Source organism: Musa acuminata, chromosome BXJ3-6 (genome assembly GCF_036884655.1).
Source record: "Musa acuminata AAA Group cultivar baxijiao chromosome BXJ3-6, Cavendish_Baxijiao_AAA, whole genome shotgun sequence".
Taxonomy (NCBI): Eukaryota; Viridiplantae; Streptophyta; class Magnoliopsida; order Zingiberales; family Musaceae; genus Musa; species Musa acuminata.
Genome location: NC_088354.1, coordinates 38,032,657 through 38,057,745, shown reverse-complemented (window position 1 = coordinate 38,057,745; position 25,089 = coordinate 38,032,657). Strand labels below are relative to the sequence as shown.

Sequence of the window (25,089 nt, the reverse complement as noted above, 5' to 3'; positions counted from 1 at the left end):
CCAAATTAGGCCCATTAATGGAGGCCCAAATACGGCCCTTGTATTTGGTCCAAATCCGGCTCATCATTATCGAACCAACGACAACGCTCGCTCGCCGCCGCCTCCCGCCGGCGTCTCCTCCTCAGGCCGTCCACCTCCTCCAATCCGCAGCCACCTGCCCCTTCTCCTCCTCCTCTTTTTCTAGGGCCGAGGCTGCGCCGTCCAACGAGCAGGCCGCTGCAGCAGTGACGGAGCAGCTCGGTGGTGCTAGTGCCGAACCGCGTCCTCTGACGGGCTCGACGTCGTCGGACGGAGGAGGTCGGGGAAGGAGAAGAGAGAGCGACGGGCCAGATTGCGGCGCACGTGCCTAGCTAAAAGTGGATCCGCTGAATGTTTTCACACAGCAAATAGCTAATCAATTCAAATGTCACCCAATCAATCTTGATAACCCTCTCGTATGTTAACCAGGCATTGGTTGGTGACGAAGCACTTCGGGATTTGGATGTGGGAGGCCGTTGCTCTGCATCACCTTCATCCCGAAGCAGTGAGCATGGGAAGAGTTTGATGCGTGAACAGAGGTACCCAACCTTAAATCATTCATTTCATCCCTCAGCAGCTACAAAAACTGCATCTTTTCTTGCTTCTTAGATCTTTACCTGTGTTCCAGCATTCAATTTCTGCAAAGCTCATGAAAAGCTCTTCTTATTCTTAAGATTTTGCTCGAGAGAGAACCTGTAGGGTCATGTCATCCCGTCTTCATTCCATCCCACCCACTGCCAGAAGCAAGCCATGCTTCGTCTCCCATCTGCCGGACCTCCCCACTCTTTCCCTCAACAAGTGTTTTTCTAGGGTCTTAGCATACACTCCCATCACCATACACCCCAAAGATGCAACCTTTTCGCTTCCCAACCGGAGAAACGGGAAGAATGAGTCAAGAACCAGGGAGCTCAGGCTCCAGGAGGCCTTCGTGCATTTGGAGTACATGGTGGGGAGAGGGCACAGGCCCGACGCCACCCAGGCCTCGCAGCTCTTGTACGATCTTTGTAGATCAAATAAGATTCGGAAGGCCATTCGCGTCATGGAATTGATTATCAGATCAGGGAGCACTCCTGATTCATCCACATATACTTTTTTAATCAATCAGTTGTGTAAGAGGGGGAATGTTGTGTATGCCATGCAGCTGGTCGATAAAATGCATGAGTATGGTTGCCCGCCATCTACGATCACGTACAATTCTTTGGTTAGGGGTCTTTGCATCCATGGGAACTTGCAGCAAAGTTTGTGGCTTTTGGATCGACTAGTGCACAAGGGATTGGTTCCAAATGTGTTTACTTACTCATTCTTGCTAGAAGCAGCATACAAGGAAAGAGGGGTGGATGAGGCAGTGAAGCTATTGGATGAAATTGTTGAAAAGGGTGGGAGGCCTAATTTGGTTAGTTACAATGTTTTGCTTACAGGGTTTTGCAAGGAGGGTAGATTGGAAGAGGCAATGTGCTTCTACAGAGAGTTGCCTTCCAAAGGGTTTAGCCCTAATGTTGTTACCTACAACATCTTGTTGCGGAGTCTGTGTTACGAAGGGCGGTGGGAGGAGGCAGAGGAGCTTTTAGCTGAAATGGGTGATAGAAACCGTGCTCCAAGTAGTATCACATACAATATATTGATAGGGTCGCTTGCCCATCATGGTCGAACTGAGCAAGCACTCGACTTGTTAGAAGAGATGGCAAGAAATGGGTATAAGCCTGTAGCTGCTAACTATAACCTGATAATTGCCCAGTACTGCAAGGAGGGGAAACTGGACATGGTGCTCAGGTGCCTGGACTTGATGATGCAGAGGCATTGTAATCCTAACGAGGGGACTTATAATGTGATTGCTGTGCTTTGTGAGGAGGAGAAGGTGGTAGAGGCATTTTCCATAATCAATACCGTGGCAAATAAGCAAAATGCTTCCATGCATGACTTCTACAGAAATGTTATATCGTTCTTGTGTAAGAAAGGAAATACTTTTGCAGCTTTCCAGTTACTATATGAGATGACAAAACATGGATTTACTCCAGATTCTTACACCAATTCATCCTTGATCAAAGGTCTTTGTATGGAGGGCATGTTGGGTGAGGCTTTTAAGGCTTTTGAAGTGATGGAGGAACATGGTAACAAGCCTGATATTGACAACTACAATGCACTTATTCTTGGATTGTGCAAGGCTCGGCGGACAGATCTATCATTTGATATTTACAAGACAATGATTGAAAAAGGTTACGTACCTAACGAAACGACATATGCAATTCTAGTGGAAGGAATTGCTCATGAGGATGAGGTAGATTTAGCTGCAGATGTTTTGAAGGAGTTGTATCTGAGAGATGCTGTGAGTAAGAATACCATGGAGAGAATCTCTATCCAGTATGATTTTGAATAGTTTCTTGTATATGATTTCGCAATTTAAGAAATTAAAGAAGGTACACAGAATTTTGGTAAATGGCCCTCAGTTGGCCAATGGATGCCATATTCTGCCAGTTGAGTAATGGACAGTAGCACGAAGAACAACTTTCTAGCTATTACTTGTATCTTTCATACTTATCTGGATACAACCATCACATTTAAACATGTTTCTGTTTCTATGTTGGACAATCTCTCGAGTCCAGTTGTCCATGCTTATATGGATTTGCTTATTATTATTTGTTGCACATTCTTTTTTGCTCAGGTGGATGTTTTTGCATTCCTGGGTTTGGTTTAGATGTTGTCATTTCCATGTGCAAATATAAATGTCTTATTTTTTATTTTATTATTGATACTGACTAATCAGGTTCTTTGATGTTCAATAACTTTGAATGACAACTGGATTCATGGTATGTGGTGCAGAGAGAGTCTTTTCTAATTTGTCTATATGTCTGACTACTATTTGAACCTGCAATGTATATCGCAAATACTTAAAAACAGTGAACTATTTGGCTTATCTGTTAGCTTAGTCTTTTGTATTTCTAGTAAAAATTGCAGGGTTTATTATGATTATAAGCAGCAGGATTGTTGATTAATGATTTTGTTCTTAGTTTTCATATTTGCAGTGGTTTGAATCAACAGGTGAAAGTGTCATACCCACTACACAACCATATTGGTATGTAAAGATGGTTATGACAATGACCAACTGTTATAGAGTATTAGGTTGATGTGTGCTTTTAATAGAATACGAAACTATGCTCTCTACATTCTATCCAGTTCATGCTGTGCAGAAACATGTAAATAGATTTAACATATAATTATTCATTGCCACAAAAACTTTTTGATTCCACTGATGAATGAACTTAATTTTAGATGTGGTGATATATAAATATATATTTCATTATATGCAATGGTTGCCTAGATTTTGCTCATTGAATTAAATTTTAGACATAGTTATGTAGTTTTCTTCACTATTCAATACTTGCCTGGTTCTGCTGAATGTGAAGAACATCAAACTCCCTGTCTACATCATTCTGATTCAGATACAGCCTTGAGGAAGAATTGGCACTGCACTGTTTTACTCTTGTTGAATCTTCCAACATCTGCAAAGATCATATCTTTTGCTGTTAATGCTATTTTCAAGATTTTTTTTGTTTGATTGCAAAGCACTTGATTGATAATTGAGTTTCTTTCAAGTAATGATTTCTATGAAACCTGACTCTGGAGCTGTCATTTTACAATCAAAGGCTCCCAACATGGAACTAATCACTTTTTTTTCTTACAGGGTGCTGCAAGTAAATTAAAGATGCCAAGCACAACATGGCTTGACTGACTTCTGTAGTACCTTCTTCAAACATGCACACTAAGTAGTATGTTTCTGTGATCCAGCCTCTTCATAAATTTATAGATGGAAGATGGTACAATGAGCTTCTCTAGAGGTCATGAGTTCAAAGTTATCATCACCAGCTTCTCTACATCCCAACAAATCAAACTTGTGTAAAAGAGAGGAGTTTTACCTTCATTGTCATCTTCTCCAAAAGAATGAACAGCTAAAGTCATCACTACCAGCTTCAAAATATTTTTGGTTAATGTTACAATGACATGTCATAAAGATGGAAAGTGACTCCATTCATCAGACATCCAAACAAAGAAACAAACAACAAACCACAAACTTTGAATCTGATATTCAATGGGCAAAGCTGTGCCATCTCCAAGATGAGATGGTAATTTGCCATGAAAATACAATTATCAGATGAAGCAAGTAATTAGATAAACCAATTAGTAAATTCTCAAAGCATAAATCTGGAATTATGTGCACCATAGGCTTGAAACCAAGGGCAAATGCCTGCTGCATTATGTTGGTTTTCTTACCACAGGGAAACAAATACATGTTTCATTTTATGCTGCACAAGAAAGCCAAAATAAAAGGATTCTTTTTTGCAACAGATGCATCAGAATGTTACTACATGCTGAATCAATGATTTGTGAATTCTGATCATCTATGGGGTTACATATATGCTTTCAGCTGTTTTGAACCCCAAAAAAGGGCAAAATTTAGCAGCTCCAGAGTGTGATGAGGTTACACCAAGAACCATTCATCAAGTTCTGACTACTCTGTATTGAAGGTTGACAGGCTTCAATCTTCCAATGCGAGAATGTCTTATGGTGAGCACAATCTTTAGTGTCAATCAGAGTACAATCATTACTCCATGCCAATAGGTTTCTAAAGAAATCCATGTTCTGTGATGGTGGAAATGGCACAAAAGAGTTTCCCCACAAAGGTGCATAGGACTCAAAAGATCAGAGCAACCGAGATGAAGGCTGTCCACATAATTCGGACAATATAATCTTTACAAGGAAAAACAGATAAGAGAAGGAATTTTCAGGAGAATCTTGTGCCAAAGAAGTCAGAGCATATGATGCTGAAATTTAGTTCCAAAGATATGCACCGTAAAGAACTTTAAATGCGCATGTAACCTCCTCCCTGAAATCCACCTCGCTGAAAGGTTCTACTCAAGAAGGACTTTCTATTAATTGACCAACTCCTCCTCATAGCATGCCGTCTACGCCAAGAATTTACCCTTGCATAAAGGGAAGGAAACGAAAAAGAAACTAAAAGTAAAAACAACATCACAACACAGAGAATCATAACATTGCGAAAACCATCTTGCAGAGCGGGATCTCTTTGTGCTGTCCATGGCACACCACCAACATTCATTCCAAATACTGTAAAATGAACCGAATAGATCAGGTAAGCATTTTCATACTGGAAATACTGAAATAATTCTGAACAATTGATAAAGGAGAACTTACTTCCTGTAATGATTGATAAAGGAAGGAAGATAATAGAGAGAAAAGAAAGATAATAAAGCTTCCTATTGATTTGCTCTGACTGCCAACTATCAAGACCAGCTTGAATTGCCGCAACCCGGTTTACTATAAATCCCAAATTCTCTTTTAGCCTCCTAAGACGACCAATTAGTTCTTCAAGGGCAATGATATCTTCACTCGCAAACCAACTTTTGGCTGAACATTTCTCTTTTACACGTGGGAATACTTGCTCGCCATGAGCAACAACCTGGATTATAACATGGTTTAGCTTAACTAATTAATCAAAACAAACTATGATACAATTGATTTACCACATATAGACGAAAAAGGAAAGATGATACCTAGTGGAAGAAAGTAGTTAGCGAACCCTGCATAACTCATGTTAATAAATACTAGAAGTTCACCTGTAGGAAGCGCTGCAAATTTAAATGCATTTTGGGAAATTTTCTGTCATCCAGCATTTGTTTCTTCAATGTAGAACCTCCTGTACTCAAAAATGACACAACTCATAAATCACTTGTAAGTTATGTAGCATATAATATAGCATAATAAGTTGCTTCACAAGCATCCCAGTAGATTGCAATTAGACCAGTCTAAGTTATACATCCAATAAAAATTCCATGCAGTGACACCTACACCAGTGGCATAGAAGCTTACAGTAGAGGGCAAAATGTTTGCAATGTTGTGGCATGCAGAGATTGTATATTAGAAAAGCACATGATATTGCAACCACGTAAATAGGAATGATATAAAGCACTTTAAAGATTCTGGAATGGTCAAAGTTTGATGTCAAGGCTTATTAAATCAAAGTGTAACCTGCAACCAAACAGAAGAAATTAAAAAGATTCATCGGTGTAAAATGTTGAAGCTTAGTGTTTCAAGTTGACCTAAAATAGTTCCTGATGATTCCCGAATGAATCAAATCCAAAGGATGAAATATTTCTATTTCTGAGCATTTATCTTGAGATATTATACATGTATTGGTTAACACTATAACACCCCGATTAGTCTCACGTTGAAAGTGAACTAAGACTAAGATTAACTTATATCTAATGAGTATACTATTGTTAACTTCAACTTAGACATTGTGACAAGACGTCGAAAGTGAGCTAAGACTAAAATTAACTTATATCTAATGAGTATACTATTGTTAATTTCAACTAAAGAATTTTGACAAGTGATTTGGGTTCAACGAAGTTGACAAATCAATTAGAAAAATATGTATCCATATCCAACATGTTGGTACACAAATAAACTGCAGCTAAAGCTTCACTTATCACCTTTTTTTTTTGTGCAGAATAAGTGATGCATAGGCTATGGATCTTTAATTTGCTCTTTGCTACATGAGAACACAAGAAAAGCTTCACTAATTTATTGCAGTGTAGTGTGTTCTGAGAAGGAAAATTACACACTACAAAACATATATTCCCCCATATCATTGATGATAAACTATCAAAGACAACAAAGGAGAAGAAGCGATTACCCTTGTCTAATTCCAGCTCCACTGCATCCAGTTCCATCTCAAGCTTAGTCACTATATCCTGGACATGATCGACATGTGTGTCAATAATATGCACAACAAGGTTTGAAACCCTAACTGGCACAGGATTGTCAGCCTCCTCCGAGTGGTTCATCGTCAACAAAAATTCAAGAACATGCTCCCGAATGACAATTCCACTAGGTCCCTCCTTCTCCTCATCCCTCACCAAATCCGTGCTCTCGATGCTTGGGATCTCTGACAGAAGCGACTGCCCCGTGGGTGAAAACCCCAATCTTGGGACCCGTCCCAGGCTCACAGTGATGACCGAGTTCTCGGTCACCCTGGCGGCCAGCCTCAGGGTGAAGCTGCTGGCGGAAGGACCCGAAGAATTCACCCGGAACACGAGGGCGCCGTCGACGTGCCCGCAAAAGGGGCCATTGCTGACGAGTGTGAGGATGTCCTGGAGCTTAAGCGGCGGGCACAGGACATCGATGAGATACTGAGCCGACAATGCCAACTTCTGGTTTCCCTTCGGGAGCTCCGCATGGTACCAACAGAACTCTCGCCCGCTGCCTTCCATCAGATCCCACTCCTTGTTGAAGTAGTTGCCCAATCCGTCGAAAAGATAGGCTTTTTGCCGCACGGCGCCGGGGAAATGGGTCCGACAATGTCGGGGTTCTCTCACCAGCGGCTCGCCCGAGGGTTCCCTCTCCACCTCTCCTCCCTCTGCTGCCGCATCGTCGGAAAGGAGTTCCATCGCAGGAACACCACCGAATCAAGAACCTCAAAGATCGAATCTTTGAAGCAGCAAACTAACAAAAATTCGAACTTTCGACGGGAAGATCCCAACTTTTTCCAAAATGATTCAAGGAAAATCCAAACTTGAAAGGAGAGGCGCCGCGAGCTCGAGGAAACCGGATCCAAGAGGACGAATCCGCAGCTTTTCATCACCAGGGGGGTCACAGGAAGAGAAAATGGCCAAAATTAACGAGTTGACTTGGGATTGAAAAGCTCATTTGCGGAAGACGGCGGAAGGCTTCGGACATAGTAAGGGTTAAGACGGATTCAAAGCGCAGATATGAGGTGGAAGACAAAGCAATAAAAAACAGAGGATGACGGTCGAGACGAAGGTACGAAAGCTCGTGATAGTCGGCACCTCCCTCGTTGCATTGCTATCGCACTCTCTCTCTCTCTCTCTCTCTCTCTCTCTCTCCATAAATAAATAAATAAATAAATATATATATATATATATATATATATATATATATATATATATCACACGCACAATACGCATATGCATATTATAAAAATAAAAATAAATTTATTATTTAAAACTTTAATATAATTCATTTTTTAAAATATTAAAATTCTCGCATTTACAACTATTAATAATATTTATCCATGAAATTCAAATTAATTTCTTCTAAGGTTAGTTAGTTTGACCAAATAAGCATATAAGAAAATACTTATAAGCTTTTTTTGCCATCATTATTGATATGAAAAATATTTTCTCCAAATAATAGTGGCAAATAATGATGGGGCAAAATAAAATTAACAATTAGATCATATAGACATTAGTCTAAAATAGCGATAAGAAAGTATTATGCTCATATCCAAAGGAGAAAGATTATTTTATAAAATATTCTTCTCGATTAATTCATTATAAAAAAATTACCTTAGTAATAAATGTCAATTATTATTCACTAAATTTACTCTATTTTTATCGTAGAGTATTGGAAGGATCAATGTTGAGAAACTCATTTGATCTTGATCTTTCTATTAAGTCCACCGTATAGCACACATCGGAGTCTACCTCAGTCCTTGAGGAGAGTTCGAGCCACCCTATATCGATCATATCAAGTTTCTTGCATGCACGTGCTCGAACCGAGTTATATTGATATGAATGCCATCGATATTTTTCGATCAATTATTGTATTGGAATGATGGCGTAGAATGATAATGTTTCTGTATTAATGCAACATAAATAGGAGGAAGGATGCACGAAGAAACTATCTAACTTCACAATGAGAACTCAAAGTTTCATGATTCCTCTCAAAACACCTCAAAATGCTGAATGGCTGCATTTATCATGAAACAAAATGATGCTGAGATGAATAATGGGTAAAATTCCTGCTTCATAGCCAAGCAATGGCAACAAAATGGTCTTAAAAGACCCATGCCATCTTTTGCAGATTGGGCTCTGCTCAACCCAGGCAAAAATCCTCATAATTATTAATGAGTACAGTTTCTGTGTAGGTGTGTTGACAGAGGTGTTTTCCTTTGAATTGGCATGGACAATTATTCCTGCATAATTTCTGGCAAAAGACAGGTGATGTCTCCAATGATATTTTTTTCTTCCTTAAAAGAAACTGCTCTATTGTTATTTTGATGTCAGACTCTTCTGAAAGAGAAGTTTTTTCCTTTCAGCTGACAGGAACAGTAGGTGATGATCCTAATGTTATTCAAGTCACATCCTTCCACAGAAAACTTTGAAAGGAATCTACTACAGAAACAATTGAATACATGGCCTAGGAAACTTTTAGCTGCTGCCTCTTAGGCTACCAAGAATAGTGATTGCTACTGGCACACAGTCTTTGCTAAAGCAAAAGATGGTTCACTACCAGTAGTTACAAGAGCCAGCCAAGATTATGATGTTTATATTTGCAGGGAAATGAATGAACAGCAAAAAATAGTTTGTATAAGTTGATCCAACAATTTAATTGATCGTTTTGTCCTCTTGTGATGCAGTATCCTTCAGAATAGGTGACTGCTCCGAATCTCCTTTTGCTTTTGGTTTGGTGGGTTTTTGGTTGGGGTGGGTGGTGATTATGTTGTCAGGTGTTGTTAATTACACTCTTTGTGTGAGCTGCTTCCCTGCTACAAATTTGGAGAACAAGTCAAGATCTTTTTTGGAGGACTACATCTACTTTCAAGAGTATCATCATGCAGAAGAATGATGAATCTTCCAAAGGAATGATTCAAAGTAGTACACCAGGGAAAGAGGGATGCAGAAGATAATTAGAGGACAAAGATTTAAGGTACTCAGGCTATGATCAAGGCATTTACAATGGATCACATTCATCTGAATTATAATCGAAATCATCGAACAATTTGGAACCCTCATGCTCGAAAATCTTGATGCCTAAACCTCTTTTCTTTACCTCTTCATCAGCTTCAAATCCCATGCAGTCCCTCACAGTCAATCTCTGCAGTTCCTTACAGCCACTCAGTATCCCCAGTAGTTGCTCCCTGGGCAAGTATGACTTGCTGAGGCACAAAAACTTGAGCTTTGGAAGAAGATTAACGATGGCCAACATGTCTTCCTTTTTGATAGAACCGCACATTTTGAGTCCACTAAACTTCTTGCAATGCAGATTGATTTCTGAGAGCATCTCCAAGAAAGAAGATGGTTTTGCCTCCATCTCAAGCTGCTCGAGGTCCTTCCATTTTCCTACGAGCTTTGGGATGTCTGCCTCATCTGCCGGCGAGAGATTCGGCAGCACAAGCTTCTTCAGTCTCGGGCATCTGCTGGAAACCCATGAAAGCTTCATCAACCATCGAGTAAAAGATCTAAATAAGTAGGGAGAAGGCTTCATACTCGTCAGAAACAAAGAACAGGTCCTGCATGGAGGTGCCAAACAGGAGAGGGAACATGATCTCCTCCACCAAACGATTGCCCCTCGCCACGGCGAGCTTTAAGAAGCCCGAGAAGAAGAATCTCTGGAGGCGGTACTCTGCCATGAAGCTCTTGGTCAAATCACCCCACGGCATGAAGTCCAAGTCCCGCAAGTTTAGTACTCGCCAGCAGAGGGGGTGGAGAGAGGCCTTCCGCCATGACCGGCACACCAACGGCACGCTCAGCGTCAAGTCCTGCAGGCCGAGCCTCTGCAAGATCGCCACCAAGCAGTCCATCTCCATGTCCTCCCACCTCCTCTTCCCTGCCATTGCGCTCTCCCTGACTTCTCTGCTTCTTGACCTCCTTTTGCTGCAAACAAGGAGAGGCTACTGGCATTTATACAAACAGGTGAAAAGGAGCTCAAGTATTGGCTCAGTAGTGTATGTAAGGTTTTATGACCCATTATATGGGGATTTTGTTTCATCAGCATAATTAGCAAATCATAATTTTGGTAATTATATGTGATGACACAAAAAAAAATCTAGAAGATTTAATTATATAATTATAAATAAAACTGATTCGAAATAATATACATGAGACTTGATACAAACATAATTCAAAAACTTCGATTTTCTAATATTAACCCTTGTACCCATTTTTATATTTTCGAAGCCGTTTAATATCGGTATTGTTCTTACGTATATGATATCAAACATTAATACAATTCAAAATTTTAACATATTAAATTTAGATAAAAACATCTAACTAGTTATTGACTTAATAATTTTTTTTAATTTTCATCTCATATATAAATATATTTTTGATAAAAAAAAATAAATTAAACATTATAAATATTATTTAATTATTATATATAGAGCTAATTATATATTACCCCTACGGGTAACTACCTTCAATGTTTCCGTTTTTATACTTTTTAAAAATTATAGTGAAATATTATATTTACGAAAGTAAAATATTTAACCCGTTGCTTTAATAAAATCTCTTTCTCTTTTTTGATTTTTAACCTTATATAGGAATATTAGCAGAAGGATCATAATATAACTTTTGAAAGTATAAGAATCAACATTGGTATAGCTCCCGTATAATGACAGTAATGTTACATGAATGGAAAGGGCACGTTGGTTCCGATGGATGCACGAATCTTAGAGCATCGGATCACCTCACTGGCGCACCTTCGATCAAGGGTTGGGATTCAGAGTTGGGAAAGTGGACATGGGGCAGGATAAGTTAGGTGAAGTAGATATCACGTTGGTAGATATGAGGGAAAGAAGGGTAGGAAGAAGAAGAAGAAGTACGGTAGGTGTGTGGCTGTGACTCCAATGCGAACTTCACATCAACAATACTGACTCCAAAGTTTGATGGCCTCAGAGGTAATGGTGACATAGAAATTGCGCATTGCACTATTTCTGCATAGATAAATAACTAAGAGTCGAGAGATCCCTCAATTCGATGAATAATTCATATTATTTTTGTTTCGTGTGAATTTATCATGCAAAATTAAGAAATATATATTATAATAAATTATAATAAATTTTTATCTCTAATTAAGATTTAAAAAAACCATTAACAGTAAATTTGGCATGTTCGATGAATAAAAAATATTTTTTACTATTGAAATATTTCTTTTAGTGATTAGCGACTAAGGAATGGAAATAATATTAAATTAAATTCACGAAAATGAATGCAACACCTGCCTCAATTTCTTTATATTATCCATGATGGAGATAATGGAGATGATGGTCACGCCCCTGCGGGCCCCGGTTTGACTCATGGTCAATGTCCGACATGCACAGCGCAGTGGCACGTGGCACCAATGCGCCGCGTCGCCCGCCACCGCGGACGAGCATGTGAAAGCGGAGAAGAGTGTTCCAACGTTGACCCCTCCTTTTCCTGCTCTCCTGTGGCCTTTACAGTCTACACTCCAACAACAAGGAGAAGGCATCCTCTCCTCACCTGCTTCTCTTGCTGGTTCACGCATTGCAGAGTGGTGGTGGTGGTTGCCATGGACAAGGCTCTTCTGGTAGTTTCGGTCTTCGTCAGCGACGGCGACGACGCAGCGGCTGATGGTAGGTTATGTAGGGAACTCAATGGTGATGATGATGATTTGGATGTGGCTCTAGCTGCCTGATTACACGCAGTGAAGAATCCTCCAACACTCGAAAGATGTGGCTATGAGTTCATATTTTCTTGCTGATATCATTGTTGATGATGATCGATTTTGTTAGAGTTAATGTATTATTCACATATGCTTATTCTTATTTAATCCAAACACTTTCACTTTCACCTAAAATTTGCTGTGTTTGTAATTAATGTTAAATCAAACAGATGCTTTACTTGAACTTTATTACATAATAACATGAGAGTTCTCTTGCAGATCTCTCTCTCTCTCTCTCTCTCTAACGTATAAACCCCAAGAACTAGTATTACTTAAACATCATCCATGGCTTCCAACTCTGGCCTCCTCGCCAAAGCAAATCTCATGGCCACTGCGTTCTTAAGCTTCGAAGAATGCCATGCAGCACGCCATCTCGTAGAAGCAACCGCCCCCGCCGCAGCACTGGGTATCCCAACCTTGGCTACGCCGACACTTCCAACACTGCCGCCGATGCCTGCTGTTCCGACCATTCCTGCGGTGGCGGTGCAGAGCTCGTGCACGGAGCATTGATGCATGCACTCAGTGTGCAGCGATGTAACGCTTGTTTGCCTTTGCCATGGCTTGTTGTACTTGTAGGATTCTGCGTCATGTTATGTAATATCTACTTCTCTTTCCACTGTGCAATGGATTACTATCAACAACTTTACATGTTCGTTTTTGCACTCTGTCTCATCAAATGGCAAACAAAAAACCCTTAAAAAAACTACATATTTTGTGCTTAAAGATCATCTGTTACATATAGCAGTGGTCTCACATTCTGATAGTGGCATAATGAGAGTCATAAAAGATCAAAGTACTTAACACCCTAAGTTTTGTTCCCATCATAAATCTCTTGTCAATGCCTGCATGCAGCCTATTCCTATTTTATTCAGAAGTGCATTACAATGCATTCAGAGAGGAAAAGGATTGGTGATTGGGCCTGAGATCGAACCTTTTAGCTCAGGTCCAGCCATCATCATCGCACAAAGATGAACAAGATCATGCAGCTATTGCTTTCAGGTGTACTATTTTCTTTCTGTAGATAAGAAGCAGGATGCAGATTATTTGTATCCATATGAAACAGAGTAATGCACGATAGCTATTAAGTTGCTGCATGTGCAATAATTTGATATGGGTCCATCTTCCCTGTAGAGCCAGAATATAATCCAACAACGTAGTTGTTCAACCTACAGGCCAACTCTCTCTCTCTCTCTCTCTCTCTCTCTCTCTCTCTATATATATATATATATATATATATATATATATATATATATATATATATAGAGAGAGAGAGAGAGAGAGAGAGAGAGAGACTTTTTCCAATACCCAGTTCATATCTATTGCTAATATGGCTTATAAGCAAAGCAATCTAAGATGCAAATTTGCATAAGATCTTGATTTATTCATTAACTTGCATTTGATTGCCTGCACAAATTAACCATGGAAGTGTGGATTAGAACAGTTTCTCAAAGCAGTCATAAATTGTCAGGTAATGATTAGTAAAGCTCATGATGAACTGAATGGAATAGATTTTGTTGGCTTGCATTTAATTCCCTGCAAAAACTAAGCATGGAAATATGGCTCAGAACAAATTAGCAGTCATAAATTATTAGGTAATGATTAGTAAAACTCATGATGAACTGAGTGGAGTACTCTGGCATCACTCAGGAATAGAATTTGTTGGTTTGAGTTGGGGACAGCAGCTTCTGATGCTGCACTTGATAGATTGATGCTGCTGCTGTTTTGGTAGGAAGTATGGGGAACATTACCACAAAGAAGAAGTGTGGTGCCTTTAACAGATGCATGCACCATGGCCAGTGTTACCTGCACAGATCCAAACCCACATGAGGAAGTTTATAGAGCCTCAAAAATATTCAATGAGAATAGTTCGAAACTTTAATGTAATGAGAACCACATCTTCTTGGCTGCCTTCTTCTCCACCAGTGCTGTGCCTCCAAAAAGAAAGAAGAGAGTGATTAGGAGAGGGAGGAAGAGGGAGTGAATCTTCCTGCTTGTCCAAAATAGCTGATGTAAAGGAAGTGAGGGAACAGTGTGTGGAATAAGGATTAGAGAGGGAGAGAGAGAGAGATGGAGTGACTGAGATAGCTGACGTAAAGGAAGTGAGGGAATAGTATGTGAAATGAGTATTGGGAGGCACTTGTTTGATTAGTAGGAAAGTGTTCTGTCCTCCACTCTCCGACCAGCATTACTCCACCTCAAATTGTCAACTCAGATCTCCTCCGTATTTTCAACAAAACATAATAAATGTTGCATAGTAGAAGAGCATCAGCAAATAATAATAATAATAATGATAATATTTTACATTTTTTATAAAGTGAGAAATAGGAAGATGCAATATTTTAAACTTCCACCATTATTTAGAAAAGTCATATAATCGAAGTCTTGATCGAATTCGATGAATAACAAATAATGCTTAAAAAATAGATAAATATTTTAAAAAAAATTCTAGAAGCCTAACCTAATTTATTACAGAGTGCTAACAATAAAGGAAAAACCTTGATGTTTAATTTTATATTTTTAATCTTTATTAAATAATAATTCGATCCGATGGATCGACGATCGAACGATTAGTTGGATTATAATAACTACACTCTTAATGTGCAACAGTTTTATTATATTTTATAATCATTATCTTTAGAATATTTTTCAATGACGTAACCTTGAAATATGCATTATCAAGAAATAGTAGTGTTTCATATCTTTCTCTATTTCTTATTCGCTTCCTTGTTTTATGCTTTCACCTCATCATCGTTTTTGTGGTTATCCTTACCATCAATGTAGCCGGTGCCGTCCATTTTATACCATGATCATGCCAATTCAATAGAGATAGTGATCATAGGATTTAGATTCATGGCATCTGACCTTCCCCCTCTTTAATGCTTATGAAATTGAGCAGTGGCAGATGCAATAAAATCATCACATTTATGTCTCCCATATACATATATATGTATATATATATATATATATTCTCATCTAAATTTTAAATTATATATCTTACAAATCCAAAATAATGCTTATGTGTCTCTATTAGCTAAACTGTAATTGATAATAATATCATTCCGAAATATACTATAAGATTATTAAGGTTATATTGGATATTATATATCCTTTTAATATTATTTTTTACTTGTGTAAAGTGTTAAATTTATTATTATTATTATTATTATTACTCAGAATTCTATGATGATTTATTAAAATTTTTATCAACTAAGTTAACTAATATCTTCATCAATTAGACTTTGAATTAGAAAGAAAATATAATTGCTTTACCTCAAAAGGTGGTATTTGACTCGAAATCTTATCGTGAAGACAAGACTCGCTGTCAGCAGTATAAATGTGATGAGATCTAATCATCTGCTTGATGTGAACTCCTAAGCTCGGACATTGAAGTGAGATGGAGATCTCGTTAACCAGCCAAGCTTTCACAGGTAGACCCACCCCGACATGCTTTGAAAACTGACATGACACTGTTGCAGAACAAGTGCAAACCTGGCCATGGCCAAAGTCCTCCATTAGAGATAGAAGCTATGGATAGCATTAACAGCATGAAAATGGCATGTCCTCCTTCCCCACCTTCCTAATCCAGCAGTGGTTAAAACCCTCACGGAATCAAGTTTCCAACCATCTCTGTAGCTGCCGGGGAGGGGAGGAGGTAGTGAAGCCTGTCTGCTTTCTTGTTCGAAGATTGTGGAGCTAAGGAGAAGGTTGGTTTTTGCTCAACACTTTCTGGTTTCCAGTCTTTGTTTTAGCTTTTCTTCTCGCTTGTCTTTTTCTCTGTATGGAACCTTTTTCTCTTGAAAAAGAAAAATAAAATAGATTTGAGCAAGAAATTTGATTCAGATATGTCAGCTTCTTAATGTGATGTAACCCAGTTGGAATTGTTCTTTGTCTTTGTGTGTGTGTGTGTGTTTGTTGTGATCTAGCAAACATAGTATGAGTCTGTCTGAGACGACGGTAATTGTAGTAGTTTCAGTCTTTTTGAAATGTTCTTTCCCTTGCTCATGAGTTTGAGGCAAAGGATCTTTCTGTGGTTGTTCTGGATATCTTTGTTCTTCTTGACCATTTGATCTCTTATTACTGTTCTGCTTCTTTTCGAGCTTACCAGTTCTTGTTCTTGAAGGAACAGGTGAAACTGATGCGGTGCTCTTCTTATTATGGAGTCAAATGCCATACTTGAACTATAGGAATTCTGATATATAACTTTCTCTGATGATTGCAGTCCAAATCTAGCAATGAATCAATATGTTCCTGATTGGAATTTGGAAGATGACACCACAGATTTTGGAGGTATCCTCCCAATGGCAAATCAGAAGAATCCCATGGGGTTAGCATCATCCATTTTGTCTTTGTCCCCTTCCTCTCCTCTTAAATCCTATATATCCACTTACAGATCCGTGATCCCTTTCGTTCCAATCTTGCAGGCCAGACAGTGAGCTCGTAGAGCTGCTGTGGCGAGATGGGCATGTCGTCATGCATAGCCAGAGCCAGCACCACCCGCGAGCCTCTGCCGCCATTGCCAAGCTCAAACCAGAACAACAGCAACAACGGGAGCAGTCTCTTGGGAGATCCATCAGCTCGATTCAAGACGATGCAACTGCGTCATGGTTTCCGAGTCCTCTCCATGATTCGCTAGAGAAGGAATTCTGCTCGGAGTTCTTCTCTGAGATGGCAGGCATCGATGGACTTGGCCCCAGTAACATGAGCACCATTGATAGATACATGGGCTTCGGTGATACCGGTGCGAGCGATGTCTTGACTGCTCCTAAAAAGTCCACTCTCCATCTCCGAGAGAACAACACGATGTCTTCAAGCATTTGTGAGAGCAATCGACTCCATGCACAGGGTGATGCTGCTGGTGTTGCAGGAGCAAGTGTGCCAAAGCATGCATTCGAAACTGCTCTCGCTTCATCATCAGGAGGTGCTTGTTTTAGTTTCAGAAGAACAGGAGATCAGGGTGGAAGTGGTCAGTGCCAGAAGAGGAAGCAAAGAGATGTGCAGGTTGCAGAATACCAAAGTGAGGTAATCCTCTCTTTTCCAACTGATTCCATTGGCATTAGACACAGTGAAAACTGAGACTGAGTTTGTAGGAGGCTGAGTTTGAGTCGGTCGAGGCGAAGAAGGCAGCTCAGGGATCGATATCGACTCGCAGAAGCCGTGCTGCTGAAGTTCACAATCTATCTGAGAGGGTAAGAATTGGTGAAGAACCACTGACATGAACTGAGCTCACTTTTAACCAGTAGGCATGATCTTATGCAGAGAAGAAGAGATAGAATAAATGAAAAGATGAAGGCACTGCAAGAGCTGATACCACATTGCAATAAGGTAATTTGTGCATCTGTTCTCACGATCAATGAAGAAAAATTCTAAATGTTTTCTGTGTTCTTAATACTATAGTTCATAGAATATAGACCGTAGGTATTGAAATTTTGAGGCAATTGAATACATGAAGTCGCCACATATCATAGCTTCTCAGATATGATCATACTTGAAGGCAATCATCATATTGCTGATTTCCATATTGAAGGCATTTCCTGAGTGTGCCTGTGAACTTGAAGGCACGACATATCATACTTGAAGGCATCTTCATATCAAACATGTATAAATCATTCGAGAACTAACCGACAGTCCATTGCCAAATTCTCATAATGGTGAAATTTTCCAATATGAATTCTGATTATGTTGTACATTTAATATTCTCAGACGGACAAAGCATCAATGCTGGATGAGGCAATTGAATACTTGAAGTCACTGCAACTGCAAGTTCAGGTTTGACAAAATGATGATGCCATGACACAGGACTTGTACACCAGTAATGTGATCTTTTGCATACTGTGATCCATGAAACAGATGATGTGGATGGGAGGTCGCATGGCGCAGATGATCCTTCCAGGTGCACAACAATCTATGCCAGGCATGGCTGTGGGAGTTGGTCATGCTTGTGTTCCTTTGATGCATCATGCACTTCAATCTTCTACCCCCAACCAGACATTGTCTTCCACTTCTCCAGCCTTCCAAGCAGCAATGTTTCGAAACCTGATGCAAAGTGCCCATTTGCAAGAATCGCATGCTTCCTCCTACCTTGGCCTTCACCATGTTCAGCCTCGCTTTCAGGCTTGTAGCTTCATCTTTACACCTCTTGATCTTTGTCTTTTTGCTGAAATAGCTTCAACATGACCGAATGCAGGCGATGAATCGATACACCTTTGGGTCTCAAATGTTGCAGCAGAATCACCCAACAGCCTGTGAGAACACCCACAAAAGTGGATCTGGTAAGATGGACATAACCGAATTATAATTGTCAAATCGAGGAAACATTTGTCCATGTTTAAACACAAGATATCTGGCTCCTACTACTCATGTCACCAAGGCTAATGTTTATTTTTATGCATCAGGTTGATCTTCAACTTCATATTTAGAACACCTGCTATAACCTTGATGCAGAGAATTTGGCTGTTCAAGAGTCAAGAGTGTAAAATTTCTCGGGAGCAACTCCTGCAAATTGCTCCCAAATAAATTTTCAAACCATTGGCTGAAGCCAGCATTTATTGTGTACATGTTGAAGGAAGGAGTAAATCTGATAAACTTTTGTTAAGCATCAGGTCTAGCTAATGCTTGGAATTGTATCAGTTGATCCTCTTGGGCAAAGATTAGACTTATGAATAACCTTGTTCTTGCTACAAAGAAATAACCCATCAATGTGATCATAACTTGGTTATTGTTGTGGTGAGCAAATATATAGGCACCATGGAGGATTCCTGCTGATTCTTATGTAATAGCACACCATATTCTTGCTTTGTATCCTTTATGTCCATATGACCATATTTGATTCCTTCTATGAAAATATCTTCTGATCAAGCTGCTGAGATTATTAGTATGTTAGTATGATCATTGTTACTTCTAGGGGCTCTTTGTTATCAAGTTGTTTTTGTTATTATGATCAGGTCATTGTTGCTTCTGAAAATGATTATGGTTATTATGATAATTGTTATCAGGTCTCAATCTTGCATAACTTTGTCCTGAGCCTATTTGGTTGTCTTACCATCTTGACACTAGAGAATTCCAATCAACAATAATAAAAGAGAGAGAGAGAGAGAGATCACTTCAGAAATAATACCATGCAGAGAACAAAAAGAAAGTCCAATTTGCTGGATACTGAAGAGAACATTGTGATAAAATCAAAGGATAGTGTATTTTGAATATATGTTTACAAAACATTCAGCAAGGGTACATTTTATTTTTTGTCTAGCAATCATCTACAGCACCACTTTACTGAAGGCACAGTACCATTCTGGTTGTACATTCTAATTAATTGAACATTATCCTTATCTTGGTAGATCTCAGGAGTCCTCTTTTTCCCTTTAACTTTAAGAAAGCATTATCATATCTCAGCAGGCATTTCCTTATCTAATAGGTTATAGTAGGTTAGCTTTTCAGGGCTGGAAGTGTCTGCTATGAAGAAGAGGGGGGAAAAAGAAAGGAAAAAAGAATAAACATATGAATTCCCAGCATGATCAAGTGATCACCTCATGCTGGATTGATTCTGGCCTTCTCTGGATAATACATATATATCATTATCTGTGAAACTCTACCTTACCTATATAAGATTCCCCCTCCCATCACTTTCCTATTTATGCAAGGACAGGAACCCTATATAATGCATCTGGTCACCTCTGCTTTGAGGATACTGCAACTTGTTAGTCCTGATGCCAAAATGGTGAAAGATGCCTCAGGACAATGAATCAGAATCATGCAGCAGAGCCTTTGGGGAGAAGGGCAGAGATGGTGAGGAGGTCCCACCAAGGACCCCACCAAAGTGTACTTAACAAAAGCCTCTCAGCAAAACCCCATTTCATGACTGTGCCTGTGGACAGCTCTGATTGACCTTTGTCTCTTTTATCTGAGTGGAAAGCTTAAAGGAGACTGATGGCAATGCCAGGCCATATTCGGAACATGGCCACTGCTAAGAGCTTCTCTCTCTCAAATCTCCATCAACTAACTAGATCCAATGTGGTCATTGGTCAGAGTAGTATCTTTCTTATTTGGTTATCAACATGTTACTTCCAGACTCGATATGTTTCGATCTACCTTCAAAATTTGATGAAGAGAATGCCATGCAACCCGTTATTCCTATCGTTGAATATTTACAGACAGTTCAGCTGTTGAGGTACAGCTTCTACATAGTATTTAGCAGGCTGAAGAATATTTTGGGAGTCTGATGTGGTGTTTGTTTAAGCAGGATATGGTGTTTAATGTTTCAATCATCATTTGAAGTCATAAAACCCTAAACCTTAAACCCTATTCATCAGCCCACCTTCGGTCTTAGGGTTTTTTGGACCAGACGAAAAAACATTGACATTTCTAGTGCCAACTTCAGCCCACAATGCTTAAGTCCAAATTCGACTACGAACATGATCCACATAGTTCAAGCTAGAGCCATATAAGTCAATTCTAATGCATAAAATACCACATGATTTTGTGCGAAGAAGGTTGCCCAAAAAATTGAAATAAATTATTCAATTCTTAGGAGATGAAGTTAAATATAAGACTTTCTGATTTAAATTTCAGGAGATGAAGAGAAATAGTGGTGAGTTCAACATGGCAATGCCACCTTTAGCACTTACGACCAATTAATCCAGTGTCTTAAATCACATTTGGCAATTAATGTATACAGTCTTACTTTATAATATAACACAATCATTTTGTTATTTAAATTATAAAGGAACAGCATTGAGATATAACATATGGACAATCCAATATAAGAGAAGAATGAAGAGAGTAGTTTGGAGAGAATGAATCCAATATAACATGTGGACAGTTATTTTGCAATAAAAAGAAAAATATATGTTGTATATTTGCAGAAACATTCAAATTAACTCCTTTTTAACGATTGTTTTATGAACATCGAAAAAAAAACATTATCTTAGTTTTAGGAAATCAAAATGGTTGACGAGGGAATCTTTGGGCACAGAAGCAAGCGCAGGTCTCTGAAAAGCCTGCTTTTCAGGTGCACCGCAAAAGCACTCGCTACAAATCCCAAGGAGACCCACCATACCATCGATTCAATCCATTTTGACTCGGTCCAGAAGCAGTTGCACGCCACTGCTTGTTCGCCCAATCCGTCCATTGGATGAGGTTTCTTGGAGTTTGGGATCAGAGCAGTCGGAGGGGGAGGCGAGATGTGGTGGAAAACGAGGGGAATGGACACCACACAGCACAATGGAACGTGGAGCAGCATCACATGGAAGCAGTCGCGCTGCAGTCGCAAGAAGGACGCCGGCAGCAGCGAGAGCGGTGGCATGTGATTGGAGATCAGGGACCGGGCCATGTCGGGCCCCGTCTGTGCTCAAACCGCAGAGGAGGGGGCAGGTGAGATTGGACAATCACGAAACGGACAGCAAAATGATCTTTTGCCGTCAGAGATGAAGCCAAAGAAGCGAAATAGATTAATACACATCAAATTTTACGAGGAAAAGCTTTCTAAGGGACGGGACAAAAAGAAACCAAAAGCGAATCCAAGAACGCGAGTCCTCGATCAAAGCGTCAAAGAACAACAGATGAGCAATTATACAGAGATAATTTTGTACCTTTGCAGTAGAATTTTCATTTTAGCTTTAAAAAACGTTTTTTGATTTGTTACCTCAAGTTGATTCTCTTCGGGCCTTTTCCTTGTCGATAATCTTGCTTCTGTTGCCGCCGCTGTGGAGATTCCACCTCGCGGTAGAGGCGTCCCTATCTTTCTTGTGGGGGGAGAAGAGCTGGGCCAAGCCGAAGACCGACCCGGGTTTGGACGTGCAGATCCGAAGCGAGCCGACCGGGAGCACGTTGAGGACCGGGGCGACACGGACGTTGGCCGAGTACGATCGCTCGATCGCCCGATACGGCTTCCCCCGGTGCTGATGGTGGTGGTGCCAGGTGCTTCGGCCGTGGAAGCTGCCCGGACTGCTCGAACTCCGCTCCAGCCCCTGGAACACCACCTTCCCCGATGCGTTCATCCGCGGGCTGTCCACCGACGCCCCCCTCGGCGGCGCCAGCTCCGCCCCACGCCGGGGCGGGCTCCGCCCAGTCCTCGCCGCCTGGTGACCTTCCGCAGTGGCGACCCTAGGCCGGGCGAGCCGCGCCCGGTGTGGAACCCGACTGAGCGAGATCGACCGTTGGGCCGGCTTCTCCGCGTCAAGTGAGAGCCGTGGAAGCTCGTCGTGATCGGCGCCCGAGGAGGAGGACGAGGAAGAGAGGGAACGGCGAGAGGAGATGGACACCGGCTCCAAGTCCGACTCTCGGAGGAGCGGGATGGCGAGGGAGGCGTCCGCGGCGGAGTGCTTCGACAGGCGGTGGAGGAGATGGCGGAGCGATCTGGTATTGTGGTTCACACTCTTGGAAGTAAGCGTCGCCGCCTTTTGGGCCTCCGGCTTAGGGTTTTGCTGCGTCTTGAAGCCAAGTAGCTCTCTCCAACGGCTCGAGCACCTCGGCGCCTTGGGCGACTGCGCGCAGGACTCCAATCCGAGGACCTCCGCCACCCGACGAGGCCTCTCCGCCTCGGGCGATCGTATCCCGTCGGCCGGCTCCGCTTGGTGCCGCTTTGCCGCGATCTGAAGCGGAACCAATTTGCCATCGGAGAAAAGCTCATCGGCGGGCAGCATGGTGACGGGATCGTCGGGACGGAACTCGAAGTCGGGGAGATCCACGCCCGGCTCATTCGGATCGGGCCTCTCCGTCACAACAGCGGCGGACGAGACCAGGGCACCGAGATCAGAGTCCCCAACATCGAGGCCCGAAGGGGCGGCGCCGCCGTCGGCGAGGTCGCGACTGAAGGAGATCCTGGGACTGAGCCAGCCGTAGCCAGGGCACGCCGGGGCGAAATCGAGGAAGGGGGAGTCTGGCGCCAGCGCAGCGTTGTTGACGCAAGCGGAGGCCATCATCGGGCATCCAACGACGAGGGTTTCCGGCGAGGCCCGGTGGCGGACACGGGCACCGCAACGAAGAGGCGCTGCGTCGTGGCGATCGAGGGTGGCCGAAGGTGTGAAACGTTTCGTATAAAAAGGCGCCCTTTTCATGGATAAGTACGAATGCCACGAAACTGATCGAAACCCTTTGACTATCCACCCATCGTTCTACCCGTCTAGCAGACGAACAACCCGGACCTACAAACGGGTCCACTTGTGCTTCCAGCGAGAGACAAGTGTGGGTTACCACGACGATAATTCAACATTTCTTTTTTGTGTTCAATAAACTCACAATCCAAGCAATCAGGGAATCATACGAGTGGTTCAAATCCGAACCCAATCGACGGGGATCGAGTTGGAATCGGAAGAAGCATCCATCGATTTAGATGATGCCATGTATTCAATTATTTAGGACAGTCACGTGCCACTCACGAGATCGACTTATCCCAAAAATGTCATGTCAATTTCCATTCAATGCGATCCATTAATATTTTCCCTTGGGACGGTGATGGCATTAATACTCATTATTATTGGGAATGTCGCATACTCATGTTTTGGTTTCTGTCAGTTAAGTCTCGATTTTGCTAATTCTCGAACAAAGTTGGCTAAATCTGATACGATCATATTTATAATCTAAATAAATTATCAAGATGTCCCATACAAATATATATGTATATATGTATATATATATGTATATATGTATGTATATATATATATATATATTATCATCCGATCGTTCGTTTTCATATATTATCTTATCCAACGATCTATATTATAGCGATCACGTTGTGGTTAGCTTAATCGTGATCAGTGATACGTGACACTTAGAACTGTCGATCTATCTCTCCCAATCACAAGGTGGTAGTGACCATCCTGGCAACCTCCATCATCCGATGGAGAATGAAATGATCCTCCATTCGAGTTGCCTTGAAAATCGTGTATGAGTATATTAGTAATATAATGTGATCTTTACGAGTAGCACAAAATTTCCTCATATTTATTATAAGTACCATAAGAGAGCATTTTCGTGATAAAATCAGATCACCCATTAAATTAAGAGCTTACTTTTTAGTAATTTTTTTTACTATCGACAATCTTTTATTATTTTATAATTCTTTTTAAAAAATTAAATAAATAATAATTTATTATTTATCATCTTTTAATTCTAATTATATATATTTTTTCCTTCCATACATCTTTTACAATTCGTCTACATGCTATGCCTCTATCGATGTTATCTGTTATGCCTTTATCGATGTTATATGTCGTCGTTTATTGTCTCTTGTATTTTGTCGATTGTTACTCTCAGCCTCATATTACCCGTCAATTGTCACCCTCAACCTGTGCTCATTAGAGATCGTTACCCTTAGGCTACGATCTCTCATCTGACACTTTGATCTCGTTTATCATTTTTGCTTATTATCACTTTAATAGAGGGAGGATGATGATGAGTAAGAAAAGGAAGGAAGATATTTATGAAAGGATAATTTAAAATATTAATTTTTTTTAAAATAAGATGATAAATAGTAAAGAGATATTATAAATAGTAATCTTCTTAAATTATAATCAATTATTTGAAGATTGATTATATAAATTGATAAAAATAAAAGCCATAATCAATGTTCTAATATTA

At 40.5% G+C, this 25,089-nt stretch overlaps 5 protein-coding genes across 9 annotated transcripts; 2 read left to right on the top strand and 3 right to left on the bottom strand.

The window, feature by feature from the left end:
- Window positions 1–58: 58 nt before the first annotated feature.
- On the top strand, window positions 59–4,050 carry LOC103989571 (pentatricopeptide repeat-containing protein At1g79080, chloroplastic-like). Of its 2 annotated transcripts, none has more exons than XR_001978386.2 (3): window positions 59–356; window positions 448–557; window positions 3,698–4,050. XR_001978386.2 is itself a non-coding variant. In XM_009408450.3 (3 exons), exon 3 carries the CDS (start codon window positions 722–724, stop codon window positions 2,390–2,392), a length of 1,671 nt encoding a protein of 556 aa, XP_009406725.2. In that variant the 5' UTR covers window positions 115–356; window positions 448–557; window positions 693–721; the 3' UTR covers window positions 2,393–2,645. The 2 variants fall into 2 exon arrangements, 1 of the variants encoding a protein (XP_009406725.2); XM_009408450.3 differs by lacking the exon at window positions 3,698–4,050 and adding an exon at window positions 693–2,645 and having other exon boundaries at window positions 115–356.
- A 188-nt stretch (window positions 4,051–4,238) lies between these two features.
- Window positions 4,239–7,905, bottom strand: LOC135640914 (uncharacterized). Its single transcript, XM_065155784.1, has 4 exons — window positions 6,728–7,905; window positions 5,649–5,728; window positions 5,227–5,491; window positions 4,239–5,139 (listed from the first exon to the last, which is right to left on the bottom strand). Exons 1-4 carry the CDS (start codon window positions 7,479–7,481, stop codon window positions 4,874–4,876), a joined length of 1,365 nt encoding a protein of 454 aa, XP_065011856.1. The 5' UTR covers window positions 7,482–7,905; the 3' UTR covers window positions 4,239–4,873.
- A 1,818-nt stretch (window positions 7,906–9,723) lies between these two features.
- Window positions 9,724–10,705, bottom strand: LOC103989882 (F-box/LRR-repeat protein At3g48880-like). Its single transcript, XM_065154541.1, has 2 exons — window positions 10,323–10,705; window positions 9,724–10,249 (listed from the first exon to the last, which is right to left on the bottom strand). Exons 1-2 carry the CDS (start codon window positions 10,667–10,669, stop codon window positions 9,787–9,789), a joined length of 810 nt encoding a protein of 269 aa, XP_065010613.1. The 5' UTR covers window positions 10,670–10,705; the 3' UTR covers window positions 9,724–9,786.
- A 5,337-nt stretch (window positions 10,706–16,042) lies between these two features.
- LOC103989881 (transcription factor PHYTOCHROME INTERACTING FACTOR-LIKE 13-like) lies at window positions 16,043–19,371 on the top strand. 2 transcript variants are annotated; one of them, XM_018828119.2, is made up of 9 exons: window positions 16,044–16,220; window positions 16,736–16,840; window positions 16,938–17,535; window positions 17,604–17,702; window positions 17,773–17,838; window positions 18,217–18,282; window positions 18,364–18,627; window positions 18,701–18,785; window positions 18,909–19,371. In XM_018828119.2, exons 2-9 carry the CDS (start codon window positions 16,749–16,751, stop codon window positions 18,911–18,913), a joined length of 1,275 nt encoding a protein of 424 aa, XP_018683664.2. In that variant the 5' UTR covers window positions 16,044–16,220; window positions 16,736–16,748; the 3' UTR covers window positions 18,914–19,371. The 2 variants fall into 2 exon arrangements, with proteins under 2 accessions (XP_018683663.2, XP_018683664.2); XM_018828118.2 differs by having other exon boundaries at window positions 16,043–16,220; window positions 18,701–19,371.
- Window positions 18,146–23,621, bottom strand: LOC103989569 (uncharacterized). Of its 3 annotated transcripts, none has more exons than XM_009408448.3 (2): window positions 22,154–23,620; window positions 18,146–18,756 (listed from the first exon to the last, which is right to left on the bottom strand). In XM_009408448.3, the coding sequence occupies exon 1, from the start codon at window positions 23,565–23,567 to the stop codon at window positions 22,155–22,157; it is 1,413 nt and encodes a 470-aa protein (XP_009406723.2). In that variant the 5' UTR covers window positions 23,568–23,620; the 3' UTR covers window positions 18,146–18,756; window position 22,154. The 3 variants fall into 3 exon arrangements, with proteins under 3 accessions (XP_009406723.2, XP_065013241.1, XP_018683662.1); XM_065157169.1 differs by lacking the exon at window positions 18,146–18,756 and adding an exon at window positions 21,295–21,920 and having other exon boundaries at window positions 22,154–23,621; XM_018828117.2 differs by lacking the exon at window positions 18,146–18,756 and adding an exon at window positions 21,300–21,853 and having other exon boundaries at window positions 22,154–23,621.
- Window positions 23,622–25,089: the final 1,468 nt, after the last annotated feature.